Source organism: Calliopsis andreniformis, unplaced genomic scaffold (genome assembly GCF_051401765.1).
Source record: "Calliopsis andreniformis isolate RMS-2024a unplaced genomic scaffold, iyCalAndr_principal scaffold0022, whole genome shotgun sequence".
Classification (NCBI taxonomy): Eukaryota; Metazoa; Arthropoda; class Insecta; order Hymenoptera; family Andrenidae; genus Calliopsis; species Calliopsis andreniformis.
In genome coordinates, this window is record NW_027480432.1 from 240,915 (window position 1) to 255,371 (window position 14,457).

General features: G+C 35.2%; 4 protein-coding genes, 1 non-coding gene and 1 pseudogene across 8 annotated transcripts; 2 read left to right on the top strand and 4 right to left on the bottom strand.

The window, feature by feature from the left end:
* The first annotated feature begins 56 nt into the window (after window positions 1-56).
* On the top strand, window positions 57-6,433 carry LOC143186850 (uncharacterized; annotated as a pseudogene). The gene is made up of 4 exons (XR_013003112.1): window positions 57-486; window positions 700-1,045; window positions 1,111-2,728; window positions 2,813-6,433. The product of XR_013003112.1 is annotated as an uncharacterized LOC143186850 (transcript).
* Window positions 6,260-8,722, bottom strand: LOC143186855 (transmembrane protein 209). Its single transcript, XM_076390672.1, has 8 exons — window positions 8,666-8,722; window positions 8,464-8,589; window positions 8,080-8,381; window positions 7,677-7,997; window positions 7,463-7,596; window positions 7,055-7,381; window positions 6,759-6,980; window positions 6,260-6,665 (listed from the first exon to the last, which is right to left on the bottom strand). The coding sequence occupies exons 1-8, from the start codon at window positions 8,710-8,712 to the stop codon at window positions 6,537-6,539; spliced, it is 1,608 nt and encodes a 535-aa protein (XP_076246787.1). The 5' UTR covers window positions 8,713-8,722; the 3' UTR covers window positions 6,260-6,536.
* Mccc1 (Methylcrotonoyl-CoA carboxylase 1) lies at window positions 8,690-12,223 on the bottom strand. Of its 2 annotated transcripts, none has more exons than XM_076390668.1 (10): window positions 11,804-12,223; window positions 11,651-11,720; window positions 11,192-11,576; window positions 10,761-11,095; window positions 10,370-10,666; window positions 10,078-10,290; window positions 9,496-9,990; window positions 9,229-9,417; window positions 9,092-9,142; window positions 8,690-8,722 (listed from the first exon to the last, which is right to left on the bottom strand). In XM_076390668.1, the coding sequence occupies exons 1-10, from the start codon at window positions 11,842-11,844 to the stop codon at window positions 8,705-8,707; spliced, it is 2,094 nt and encodes a 697-aa protein (XP_076246783.1). In that variant the 5' UTR covers window positions 11,845-12,223; the 3' UTR covers window positions 8,690-8,704. The 2 variants fall into 2 exon arrangements, with proteins under 2 accessions (XP_076246783.1, XP_076246782.1); XM_076390667.1 differs by lacking the exon at window positions 8,690-8,722 and having other exon boundaries at window positions 9,012-9,142; window positions 11,804-11,920; window positions 12,049-12,222.
* Mrpl14 (mitochondrial ribosomal protein L14) lies at window positions 11,839-14,272 on the top strand. Of its 2 annotated transcripts, none has more exons than XM_076390679.1 (3): window positions 11,839-11,931; window positions 13,624-13,827; window positions 13,890-14,272. In XM_076390679.1, the coding sequence occupies exons 1-3, from the start codon at window positions 11,925-11,927 to the stop codon at window positions 14,141-14,143; spliced, it is 465 nt and encodes a 154-aa protein (XP_076246794.1). In that variant the 5' UTR covers window positions 11,839-11,924; the 3' UTR covers window positions 14,144-14,272. The 2 variants fall into 2 exon arrangements, with proteins under 2 accessions (XP_076246794.1, XP_076246795.1); XM_076390680.1 differs by lacking the exon at window positions 11,839-11,931 and adding an exon at window positions 13,290-13,429.
* Window positions 12,169-12,242, bottom strand: Trnai-aau (transfer RNA isoleucine (anticodon AAU)). The gene has a single exon. It is a non-coding gene; the product is annotated as a tRNA-Ile (tRNA).
* Mrps28 (mitochondrial ribosomal protein S28) lies at window positions 12,478-13,248 on the bottom strand. The gene is made up of 3 exons (XM_076390678.1): window positions 12,964-13,248; window positions 12,717-12,838; window positions 12,478-12,660 (listed from the first exon to the last, which is right to left on the bottom strand). Exons 1-3 carry the CDS (start codon window positions 13,246-13,248, stop codon window positions 12,513-12,515), a joined length of 555 nt encoding a protein of 184 aa, XP_076246793.1. The 3' UTR covers window positions 12,478-12,512.
* Window positions 14,273-14,457: the final 185 nt, after the last annotated feature.

Below are 14,457 nucleotides of genomic sequence, written 5' to 3' on the forward strand. Positions count from 1 at the left end.
ATGAAGGAGGGAAAATAGTGGATCAGTGTTTTAATGCGTTGCAGTATCGCCGGTGAGGAAAATACTATAATATGAATCGATGCAGGTGATATGAAAATTTGAATTGCAATGTAAATGGCAATGGTTTGGGTTTTATATAGTGTAGGTGGCAGGGGGACTGGGCGCTGGGCGGTGGTAAGGTGGTAACGGTTAGTTTCAGTTTCAGTGGTTTCAGTGTTTCAGTCTGGAGGAAGTAGAAGACAAAACGATCGTGGACTGTAGGCTGTGGGCTGCGGGAAGCAGGCACGAGCCAGCCAGTCCACCAAACAAAATATGGACGCCGTAGGAATAAATACGACGGATTCATCCCAGAACGAAGGAGGCATCGTATCAACGGTGGAAATATGTCGTGTTTGCCTCTCTGGTAACCTGGTGATGCGAGACTTGTTTTTAGAGAACGAGGTTGCATCTCTTTCAGCGAAAGCGATGAGCTTCGCTAATGTTAAGGTTAGATACATCATTTGGAGGTTACCTTCTATATCATAAATCGTAAAGGTAGAATATTATACGCATGTGAGATTCTCGTTAAAGAAGTGTCCAATTTTTAGCGAGTGAGAAGTCATTTATCCTTTAGAACTACATATCATACATTCACGCTTTCTTTCGTAAATTTTTTATACCATTTGTTTACCGAATCAGAACTATTTGGGATTGTTTCAGATGTTACCCGGAGATGGACTACCTACACGTGTGTGTTGTTTATGTGCAGATAAACTTGAATCTGCCTATGAGTTTAAATTGCAAGTTGAACAAGCAGATACAATCCTCAGGGAAAGATTCGTTACAATGAATATGAAGGAAGAATTGTTTTTCAATGAAGTAGAAGTACACCTGGAAACAGGTGAACAGAACGAGAATATGGGTGAAATACATATGGAGAGTCATTATGAGGCTAATGCAGAAACACTTGGGTCAATGTCTCAAGAAGAAAAATCAACCCTTTTGAAGGATCAACTAGCTTTACTGCAAGTAGGAAAGCTAACAGAAGAAGAACAAACTATGTCAGGTAAATAGAAGTTTGTTTGTTGAATGAAATGTACATTTGTTGTTATAAACAGTTTTTGGGTTTAGAACAGGACAATGGCCCAACATTAGCAGAGGCAATTGACCAAGCAATTACTTCAGAACAGCCGCAAGAAGAGTGTCTAAGTCAAGAAGAAGAAAACATTAAAGTAGTTGGTGCATCTAAAAATGAAGAAACCTTGAAGCATGAAAACAGTGATGAAAACTGCATGGATAGTATTTCAACTGTAGAGCATGATTATATATTGCAGCAAGGATGTATATTGACGAATGATGGACAGCAGCAACAGCGTCAGCATCAACATCAACTTACTTCTGAAGAGTCCTTTTTACGCGACGACTGCGTGGAATATGTAAAATTATTAGCTAAAGCAGCCGATATTACAAATCAGGAAAATGAAAGTGCCGGAGATGAAAATCAGTTTGAAAAGTCGAATAACGCGAAAATGGGCATTAAAGTGGAAGAGAATTCGCAGAGTCAGAATGAAACAAGAAGAAGCAAACGGAAGTTGGTTCGGCGAAATCAAGAAACAAAAACAGATACTGACGAGGAAAATTATTTTGAAAATTTAAATCTGAGTTCGCGATTGAAAAAAGTTCAAGAGTCTGATAAACTAGAGAAAATCTTTTTCATGTGCTATCTATGCGATAAGGAATTTTTATCAAAGAACGTACTGAAGGAGCATATGCATTCCCACGAAGAAATCAGAAAGGCTCTATCTCTAAAGAAAGCAGTAGAAAAGCCGCAAAAAGGGGTTTGCAATCTCGCAAAATTACCACCATCTGGCAAAAGGTCGAACAAATGTCCATATTGTGGCAAACAATACATATATATAATTTCATTTAGCAAGCATCTGAAGAAACATGAACGGGAAAAAGAAGAAACAAAAGAGGAACCGATGCCGTTAGAAATTTCATTTCACGAAGACGAGCACAGTTTAGACCTTGACAATTACGAAGCCAAGCGTCATATGAGTTCAGAATATCGGAAAAAAGTTAGGAGAAGAGAAAGCACGAACAGAGGAAGAGTTGGAAAAGAAAAGAACGAAGTTGAGGAAGAAAATGAGCAAGAAGATGCAGAAGAAGAGGAAGAAGTGGAGGAGGAGGTGGAGGAGGAGGAGGGGGAGGGGGAGGAGGAAGACGAAGCGGGGACATTGAGGGAGCATGAAGCGATGGTAGAGGAGGAGGAGCAGGAAATGGTAGAGGAGGAAGAAGAGACAACAGTACACGGAGAGAAGGAAGACGAAGAAAGGGATAAGCAAGTGCGAGCAAGAGATGGCGAACGCAGTGACATTCATAAGAGAAGCGAAGGACAGGAAGGCGGCAGGTGTGTAGATGCATTCGCGTGCGACAAATGTGTAGAAAAGTTCTCAACGAAACGCGGTCTACGAAAACATGCCATTTCGCACGTTATTCTTAGATGTAGCATATGCGAGGAAGAATTCGATTCGCTCGAAAAATTACGGAATCATAGAGCGAAGCACGTTGTCGAAGGCGTATTGACGGAGCAAGATTTGGAAACAAATACGGAGTGCTCTGTCGATAGAGAGGCTAGGGATGATATCGAAATTGAATGTAAAGTAGAGCAGGAAGGAATACGAGAGGAAGAAATGAAAGAGACGGCAGAGCCGTTAGAGGTAGAGAAAGCGTTAAAGAAAAATGTCAGGTAGGTAGAAAACAAGATGTTCAAATATTTTATGCAAAGTTCGTCCTGATAGACCATCCTAACCAAATATATTGTCTTATTTAGAAACGTGGAGACGCCGCATTCAACGATGGATTACAGTTGCAAGATGTGTTATCAGCGATTTGCTAGAAAGGAGCTACTGCAGAGGCATGCGGAACAACACGAGCGCCTTAAATCGTACAAATGTACACAATGCAATAAAACATTCGGCAACGAACTGACTTTGCGGAATCATCTTATAGCTACGAATCATAAAACTTTCGTTCACGGGCAAGAATACGATCCGAATAAGCGCATGAAGCGTGTCGCTGCGAAAGCAGCGCAGAAAATTATTGATAAAATTAAAACTGAATACGGTTTGGAAGATTATGATGAAGATGAGGAGGAGGAGAAAAATGATGTGGTCGATCGTGCAAATGCGGGTACACATTATGGTCGAAATAAACGAGAAACTTCGTTACAGCAAAAGAAACAAAATTATAGGAAAGAACTGGAATGTGCGAGTTGCAATAAAAAGTGTAATTCAAAACAATCGCTAATGAAACATATGGAACAACACGTAACAGATGAAAAGATGACGAAGTCGGAGAGACAGAAGCAAACTATGGGAAACAAAGAACGGGAAAGAAGTTGTGGAAACGAAGGAATCGATACCGAGGGCAACAAAGACGACGATTACGATTCGGATTTTGAAAGTGGTCTGGATTGGCCAATGGACAATCACGAATGTGCAAAATGTAAAAAAAGGTACAGCACTAAAAAGTCATTGTTGCGACATCAGTTGTTGCACGAAGAACCTAACTTCGAATGTGATATATGTAACGTAAAATTCTACCGTAAGGATAAGCTGAAGGCTCACTATGATAAATGTTCCGAAAAGAATCCCGATCAGGTGAGAAAGTGCAATATTTGCGGGGACAGTTTTGAAAATAACGAGATTTTACGGGAGCATAGATCGAAACATGTTACCGAAGGTATTCTCACAGAAGAAGATTTAAGGGAGATAGAACCGCGACCTGAGGAGAAAAAAGCAGGTGAAAAAATTGGTAGAAAGAGGAGAACCGATATTGTGGGTTTGGAATGCACTGAGTGTAATAAACAGTACACATCGAGGAAGGGACTTTTACGCCACATTCAAGTGCATGAAGGGAAAAAATATCTTTGCGATATATGCCCAAAAAAGTTCTACAGGAGGGAACATTTGAAGATACACGTGGCTAAACACAATATGATTAAGCCGTATAAGTGTACGCGTTGTACAAAACGTTTTATAAAAGAGGAACAATTGACGAATCATTTGTCAAAACACGACCGAACGTTTAAAAAGAACAAAGAAACGGATAGCTCGAAGAGATTCCTTTGCGAAATTTGTTCGAAAAGTTTTACCCAATCGACTACATTGATAGCTCATCTTAGAGCTCACAACGGAATTAAGCCGTACGTTTGCGAGGTTTGTTCACGACCTTTTACAACAAACGCATACCTAAAGATGCATATGAGAACGCATACACAAGAACGACCATACATTTGCCAGTATTGTTCACGGGCATTTGCTAGAGCCGACACGCTTGCCAATCATTTGACTTCGCACACGGGCGAAGCTAAATACCACTGCAAATACTGTCCAAAGAATTTCCGGCGTCTCAAGTCTCTTAAGGAGCACGTTTTTATTCACACTGGTCAAAGACCTTATGCTTGTCCAACATGTGATCGACGCTTCAACAATAACGGAAGCCGATATGCTCACAGTAAAAGATGTAAACAGAATTTTGTTCAGAATCAGAATCGTGGTCAAATATTGACGACGCAAGTGCAGGCACCGACTCAAAGTCAACAACAAAGGGTATTGCAACAAGCCGCTTTAACGCAAGGGCAAGTGGTCAAAGCACAAAATATCAAAACTATCACTATCACTAGACAGCCTGAGACAATTGCTACTCAACAAGTAACGCAACATCAGGAGATTTTAATGCCACTGATCTTTCCTCTTACTGTTACTGTTGCCGATATTAGCGAAGAAGTTATACTACCAGAGGGAACTAAATTGTTTACAACATCTTAAATTTCATCATTTCTCTGTATTTAGCTTAATCTTTGGTGAATTTTCCAAACTCACCATTCATTTTTATTCGATAGCGACGATATCGAACTGAGTTGATCTGATCTAAAGTATCTCAACTTTGTTTCTCACTTCCATTTCTTAAGTTGACACTCGGTAATTATTTTCTCGTATATTACTATACGTTCTTAAAGAGAAACAAGTACAAAGTCTGAAAGCACGCGTAATAGTGTTTTTTGATTTTGTATTCTACGTTGTATATCTTTGTTTATATTTAAATAGGCAAAGTCATAAATATATGGAAATAGAGAAGGGGTAAAATGCTGTAAACAAGGACAAACAGTGGAAGTTCTTTTTCGCGAATTTCAAAGTGTTTTTTACTTTCTTCGAGGCCTGAATCGAATGATTTATTTTTTAACAGTTATTTCTTGTGGTCGTTTTAAGAATAACATGAACGGAGCCAATTTTCTAATCCGTTTTATTTTAGTTCTCTGTAACTTTCCCTTTAAAGATTCAGTCCTTATCAATAACCACGCAACACATGCGTGTATATAAATATGCATGCGTATAGAAATACTTGAACAACAGCGATAAAAAGTTATATAAGATTTTTATAGGGATCCTACTGACCTTTTCTCCATTATTCTTCCGTCTTCATTGCCGCCTTTCATTTGGTACATGAAAGATCTGTTAAATTTTTTAATACAACTGTTCGTCCTTGATATAATTTAAATGGAACACATTTAATGCTAGTAATTCCTGTTATTCGTTTTAAAAGTAGGTACCAATGCAACAGTATACCGTTGAAATAATATGTACCAATCCTAAATTGGTATGTATCGGAGAGAAACGCTTGCCCGCAATATTATAATTATAATTTGTTTTGTATTTAAAAAGACGGATATAAATTCGCGTATAAAAATCTGTTTTGTTTTTAATTATACGTTGAATAGTTCATTATAATCTTATCATAATACATAATTTTGGTGTACATAAATATTGATTTTTAAGCCTGCGAGAACAATTATCCAAAGATTGTATTATAAATTGCACGAAAAGTGCAACATAATTTTTTACTAAACATGTCTTTCGAGCGCTGGATTACGATGGAAATGAAATATAAAATTGTAAAAAAAATTCACTACATTGATAATAACATTAGAAATAAATGCATTCCCTATGTGAAAAGATAATACAAATGTGATATGTAGGGATGCAAATATTTTTATGATCTGTTATGTTTCCGCATTTATTCGATTAGTTTTTCAAATTTTCAAGAGTCTTATAAGACATTCTGCGGATATTGTTATTTTTCGGGTACACATACGATAAGTATATTGTAATATTTATAAAATTAAAGGGTGATAACAACAGGTTCGCAAACAATAATTGTGTAGGTGATGTTTCACCCTGTTCAAAATGAGGGAGGGTTTATTTTCAGTAGATGCGGATCGTGTTTTAATGATTTATTTGTACATAGACACAAACTGTACTGTGAATAAAACATTCGTAGTATCAAAAGGATTGTACTTCTCGTTTGGTATGAGTGAACAATATGATATTACTATAACAGAAAGGTAAAGACTTTATAAATAAAAACACAAAATGTGTTCGATGAAAATATAGTTGAACGGGCTATTTTTTACGCAGTGAATACTCGTTTTTTAATATACATAATATGAAATATGGCATGATAACATCGCTACGATTAACCAAAAAAACGAGTATTTAATTATCAATCACCCATAAAACATTTATACCCGATGTCCCTAAATTAACGCGACCTAACATGCCATGATCTCTCGTTTTAACAATATATAGGAATAGTAGAAGTGTATGAAATAAATTGTTTCTACCCTGAAAATAAATAATACAGTTTCATCAAATACTACATATGAATACCAAAGGGTGAGGAAACGATTATAAAGTGATATGGTAAATATATTTTACCCGTTGTATCTCTTCGTAATCGTTAGGCGTCGAATCCCCCGAAGGTGCTAGGCAGTAATGCGGTGGATTTATAGATTGACAAACAATTATAGGTCCCTTGCTCCGTGGTAAAGCCATTCCGGATCTGGCCATGTACCTAGACGTAAACGGTCGTGCATCTGGTTGATCCAGTGGAGCTTCCAATTGTGTATCCATGTATGTTGATATCAAATGCATAATTATCTACAGAAAAATGGACATGAGCATTGAAGTAATTGTCATAACAATGTTTGATTCATATTTAAAAACTTACGTACCGCTGAATCAGTCGGCAAACTAGTATCCCATTCTTTTCCATTATTGGATCCACCACCATTCCATTTAAACTCACTCATGGATCCCCCTTTTGCAAGAATTTTTATTCTTTTGATCAAATACTCTTGATTATTAGAAAGTTCGAGAAAGGGTACCAAAGTTGGCAAAGTAGGAATGGCAGAAACTAAAAACGGAGCTTGAGCAAGTTTTCTCAATCGGTCCAGTCCGACGCATCCTGGTTGAGAATCGCTCAGTCCATGACGAATCAAAGCTGCGCAGACATTGTCGATTTCATTAGCTACTCGTTCAACGACTGTTTTACTAATCCACTGGAATAATTAAAATTTTTTCTTAACAACCCATACTTTTTATTACCATTTTCAAATCAAATTTTAAGATCATTCGCATACCATACGGAGATTAGCTGTCCACTCATTTACTTTATTTGGATCAATTCTATATTTTCTCCAAGTATCAGGAATGCCAAACACTCCCCTGGGTGAGTTACCTTCTTCTGTACCAGGACTAGTTGATTTTGATTTATCTGTGAAAAGAAACATACACATATACTATGGCACAATTCAAATTTCATTCATACATAAGAACATTTATACGGTGCACTACCAATGATAGGTGCTAATTGGTATGCACATCTTCTTAACAATGGAGAAACTTCTCCAGGGCTTCTAATTGCAGGATGTGACCAAAATGAACTAAGTAAATTGGAAGGTTGATCAATATCGGTAGACAAAATATGCTTTCTCTGTCGAGTTTCTTCCAAATAATTTTGCAGTTCCTTTTCATTTTGTATTAAATCCTCACTAGTTAAACTTGCATTTGCAGGAGTGTTGAGTGACCTATTTAATGATCCATTGGGGCTTTGTGTTGATTTTTGAGATGTTGGACTACCATATTTAAAGAATGGACTCGATGGTGAAAAACTTTCTGAAAAAAGAAAAAAAAGGATTACATATGGTGTACAATTACTGAATCAGCTTCAATATGCTAGAAGAGAAGTTTCTCTTACTGGATTCAGTTAATCCTGGAGAACCTAGAGAAGTTAGTCTTCTATTAAGACTTATGCATGACAAATTTAAAGGAAATGCTGGTTCAGATGTCTTCTGAAGTGTTGAAATTTCATTCTTGAAAATGGGATCATCATCTGATACTCCTAATAACCGTCTTTGTCTAGGACTCAGAACAACGGGCCTTACAGTGAAACTAGTCCATGCATAACATGATATATGATAAAGAGCATTCAGGGCAAATATTGAAGCTAAACACCATTCAACCCAACAAAATGGTTTATAAGCTGCACCTCCATATAATCTAAAATGTATTACATAAATTAAGTTTAAAGTTTTTAGAACTATCATGACGGATAACTTTCTAAAAATAATGTGCTTCCTACATGTCAAAAACTATGATTCCTAGCAAGGAAGTATTGACGAAAAACCATGTAATGCTAGTTCTGGCTTTATACTGTGCCTGTCTTACGTCGAGTGTCTGTTCCACTTGAGGTTTGGCAGCTAAAACTCTACGAATAAAGTTGTTTAATAAGCGTTTCAAATCATAATGACCGGCTTCCTAACCTCAAATTATATTATTTTTACCTTGCATTGGGGGAAATACATCGCATCGGCGAATGAAAATTACTCATTTTCTACAAACTTAATTTATCAATTGTGGCAAACAATTTTTGAATTTATTTGAATTCTGTCTCTTTAAAAACAAACCTTAGAATACTTTTTTCGCGCGTTTTCATCTAACGAAACCGAACGAAACTACTTACATATTTCGCATTCACACTTCACATATTACATTCATATACATATACAATATAGAGGATGTTACAAAAACAAAGTGTTATCAACATGTGTCAACATAGAAAAGCAGGGTGTTATGCGCACATACAAATAAAAGTAAAGACAATGAAGATAGGAAAAATAAAAAAATAAGTAGTTTCCAAATTTTATATTCTAAGATATGGATTTAGCTAATCTAACGAGAATTTTGTTTTTTGGTACACTATCGCCTACCGAACATGATACGTTTTCAACTGTTCCAGTTGTAGCTGCTCGGACGGTATGCTAGAAACAAACAAGTAATCAATTTATAACGTCTATTATAAATTAATTAAAATTGCATCTTGACTTTTTAAATAATTCAAACATACTTCCATTTTCATGGCGTTCATAACAAGCAAAGCATCACCGACTTTCACAACATCTCCTTCTTTAACAAATAATTTTTCTATACAACCTGGCATAGGACTTAGAGCTTTACATGGATCGATTTCGAAATCGCTATTTGAAAGATTCGACAAAAATTTGACTGCAGGTGAACAGAATTGCCATTCACGTTCCTATGAAGAGAAATACAATTTTAGAAAGATTAAGATAGTTAACGTTGTACAAAGATGTGTTTGCATGAAAAACGTTACCTTTGTAAATAAGTGTAATTTATTATGAATCTTAATTACAAATGCCTTAGTAATCACTCCGTCAATTTCAGTGCATAACTTTAATGATTTATTCTTTACTTTTAACGTTCCTATCACTGTCCTCCAAGGACCAATTTTATTAACTCGCATAGAATAGATTTCAGGTTCGATATACTTTACTTCAATTGTGACATCATCGGTATGAACGTTAAAATAAAAAATTCGTGTTAAGGTATGATTTAATCTTAATCCAGTCTCACTTGCAAAAGGGTTCACAGGATCGGTAGTTCTAATAGAAGAACGTAACAATTGCATTTCTTCGTACAATATTGAAGCCAAAGCCGCTTGTATGGCGACTTCGCTTGGTAAGCATAACGCAGGAAAGAGTTCTTCGTAATGTTCTTTTATGAACCCCGTGTGTACTTTACCTTGTCGAAAACAAGGGTGAGAACATAAATCTTTGAGGAATTCTATATTTGTATCGAGACCAGCTATCTGAAAATGCGCGATTATGTTTTACATAAAATGATAAGCAAATTTTCTTTTAAACCTTACCTATATTCTCATTGTAACTTTACTTACATTATATTCGCCTAGTTTCGACCTAAGTATGGCTAGCGCTTCTTCTCTATCTTTTCCCCAAGTAATCAGTTTTGCAATCATTGGATCGTAGTGCACCGATACTTCATCGTTCTCGCGAACTCCCGTCTCAACTCTGACTTTTCCTGATGTAGTTTCTGGAGTTCGTAAATACAATAGCTGTCCAGCTCCTGGTAGGAAACCGTGCCGTGGATTCTGAGATTTATTACAGTAACACGAGCAATCTCAAACATGAGAAGACTAACATCTGAACGAAAATTATTAAAAAAATTACCTCAGCATAAATTCTCGCTTCAAATGCGTGTCCGCGAAAACTGATTTGTTCTTGGTTCAATAGAAGCTTTTCTCCTGACGCAACTCGTAATTGCCATTCAACTAAATCCAATCCTGTGATTGCCTCTGTGATAGGGTGCTCTACTTGAAGACGTGTATTCATCTCCATAAAGTGAAAACTATCTCGATCACGATCCATTATAAATTCAACGGTACCTGCACCAACATATCCTACTGCTTTCGCCGCTCGAACTGCAGTTATACCTAAATCCGATCTCAACTCTGCTGAAATGCCGGGCTGCGGTATATTGTAATCATTACACGTACCGAAATTCATAATGTGAAACTGATTCATCAATCAATATACAATTAGATGAATTAGGTATACGTACTGCAGGTGCTTCTTCAATAATTTTTTGGTGTCTTCTTTGAACAGAACAATCTCTTTCAAACATATGGACTATGTTTCCGTATTTATCTGCAAAAATTTGTACTTCGATGTGTCTCGGTTCGTTAATATATTGTTCAAGTAAAACGGCTGTATCGCCAAAAGCTTTTTCGGATTCCGTTCTTGCACCTTCTAGAGCCTCTTGAAATTCTGACTCATCTAAAACTATTCTCATTCCTTTTCCTCCTCCTCCGCGTACAGCTTTAATCATTAATGGGAAACCTATTTTTCTTGCCTCCAATAACAAAGTATCATCAGACTGATCATCTCCATGGTATCCTATATTGATAAATAATAGGAATGTTAATAATATCTTGACAAATGTCATTGTATATTACATAAACGTGAATAATTATAATAATACAGAGATGAAACCTGCTATAACTGGAACTCCAGCTTCAATCATTATAGTTTTTGAAGTGTTCTTTATCCCCATATTTTTAATAGCTTTTGCTGAAGGTCCGATAAATGTGATATTTTCTTTTTGACACAACTCAGCAAATTCTGCATTTTCTGAAAGGAAGCCATAGCCAGGATGTATTGCTTGACACTTTGATCTTCTTGCTACAGATATAATTTTATCCTGCCTTAAGTAACTTTGACTTGAAGGTGCAGGACCAACACAATATGCTTCATCTGCTTCTTGTACGTGCAGAGAATTTTGATCTGCTTCACTATATACAGCTACAGTTTGTATACCTAGCTTTTTGGCAGTTCTTGCAATACGGCATGCTATTTCACCTCTATTTGCAATTAAAATCTATATAATAAACAAGGATGATATACTAAACTGACGATGCACTACATGTTATTTTTGCCTAAACTTGTGCTTACTTTGTTAAATTTAGTTGTTAGAATTGGCGAGCTACACAAATTTCGTATGTCTGACATCAACATAGTGTACCTAGATAATAATAAAAATATAACAATAAATAATCACTCGCTAAACGAATTTTTATAAATGGAATTTCTTTATGGACTACTTACTGTTTAATTGAAGTAACTGTCTTTCTTATGCGATACATCATTTTAAAATTGAATAGGATTGTAACAGAGAATAACACAGGCACCTTTCTAGGTTACAGCTTATTCATTACTTTTGCTCTAAATGTATGGTAAGCAACGAAAGAGATAAATATACGGAATATGAGTATAGTCATCGTGACTTTTATCAAAAGGTTAAACGCATACACTACTAAGTAACAAATAAGATACGAGGCATATAAACATACGAGGTTGTTTTCAATCTTACGCATAAGAATCATAATTCACAATATTTTTTTTCCTCATCCTTTCATTAATTTATCTACTGGTGTAAAAATGTACTTCTCATTTCTATAATAAAAAAACTTTGGTCTATGGGGGGATCGAACCCACGACCTTCGCGTTATTAGCACGACGCTCTGACCAACTGAGCTAATAGACCTTTATGTTCACGTCTCTCAACTAAAATTAAATGGCCTGCCTTTTATAATTAAATTTATATTATTAAATAAACGATAACATATAATGATCTTACACATATTTATACATATTTCGAAATAAACATACGAGTACATATATTATGTGTATATAATACGAAGCAGTTTCAAATAGTATATATTACAGTGTAATTGGGAGGGGAAATAAATGCAAAATATTACTAATTATTAATTGAAACATTTATTATGCAATACAATGTATTTTAATCTTAAAATTATTGAATTTCTAAAGGAGATGATATCAGGTTTAGAAGAATACAATCTGCTTCTAAAATTGTTAAGTCAGTAGTTGCTCCTAAGAATCTTGTAGATAATTCCAGGTCTTTTATCCTTAGATTAACAATAGCACCTCTAACATATTTGCTAAAAGAATAAAATAATTAAAACTTGTTCAAATTGTTATGGTAGTTATTGTTTACCTTGCATCTTTTTTAGGCTTAGGACATACGCAATGAAATTTCCATCCAAAATCTATGTATAAGTCATTGTCAACTACATGAAAAACTTTACCAGTTACTACTTTTCCTTTAGGATCTCCCAACTGAAAAATAACTAATATTGTTACAAATATGTACAACAATTTTTTTGTATTCCTTTTATAATATGATTTAATAGAAGGAAAACCAATACTAAATTTCACAATATTATGGAGAATTTGATATTTACATCTATAAACTTAGAATGCCGAAGAAGTGAAGAGAAAGTAGAAGGTTTTGATTCTGTTGAGGTATTTTCAGTTTCCGTAACACTCATAAATTCATTGTAAGCTTGAGCGTATCCGCTTAAACGAGGTTTTGTCGTACTATTCTCACTTTGATCGTTTGTATTCGTTTCATCTTCAGTTAAATTCTTTTTTGTACTAAAACTTTGCACAGACAACAATTTTCTTCGAAATTCATACGTAGAACGTAATTGTTCTGTTATTTTTCCACATCGGAATATCTTATCCATGATAGTACACGTGAAACGTACTTCCTATTCCTATTCAAAACATACAGGTTATGTTCTACTGTTTACCTTCTTCTCGGTAACAGCTCTATTTTAACTCAAAATTTCAAATTTGTGTTTCGGATATCTCTTAAAAATCTGGCGAACACTTTCTAGAATTTTAAGGAAAATTTAGAAAACTTATGTGAGTTATACAAAATTATTTATTACTTATAAAAACAACATTAAATGCATTGCTTGCAAGATTTTGAGGACTTACAATCTATTCAAGTTAAAAGTGTTTATAATTGTGACTGTTTTAATTTTTAACTACCATTTAATTAAGATAAACAAACAGAATATGTACTAATATGTACAGTAACCAATGTTATTTTTCAGAAATTATCGCAACAATGCCCATTTGTAATAAGGGATTCAATATTTTATCTAGAAATATTTTTACTTCCACAATGTCTAGTCAAATAATTAAATTAACGCGATTGAGAGTTGTGGATAATAGTGAAATTGGGAAACAAGCTATGCTGGAAGGAAAACCACCACGTTGCATACATATTTATAATAAAAAAGGAGTTGGATACATAGGTATATGAAATGAACTGTAAATTTTTGTGAAATTTCTTCATTATTCTTTTGTTATAACATAGGAGATAAAGTACTGGTTGCAATAAAAGGTGAGAAGAAAAAAGGTATATTGGTTGGCTTGAAACAACGTCAAAATCCAAAAGTTCCAAAATTTGACAGCAATAATATAGTTCTAATAGACGATAGTGGAACACCCTTGGGTACTAGAATTCATGTTCCTATTCCCTATATTCTTCGGACAATAATGAAAGAGAAGACTCATGTCAAGGGTGCAGATTACACGAAACTGTTGGCTATTGCTACAAAGTTTGTGTAATTAAATTCTATAATATATAGGATTAATTATTTATAATCTTATGTATTACATACTCTTGTTTGTTTAGAGACAAGTTTAAAATAAAATGTACGCGATTATTAGTAAGTAAAAGAAATTGTATATATCAGATGTAATGTTTACATGTGTTGGGTAGTGCTTGTGGCCCTAACCTGTTCCCCCCTTTCTCCATACATCTTTTCTAGTAGTCACTTTCCTAACAGAGATGAAATATATACATATGTAGGACGAGGACGAGGACGAGGAGATGTTATTCATGCAGTGACAGTTCAAGTTTACGGATGCTTTAAAATTTT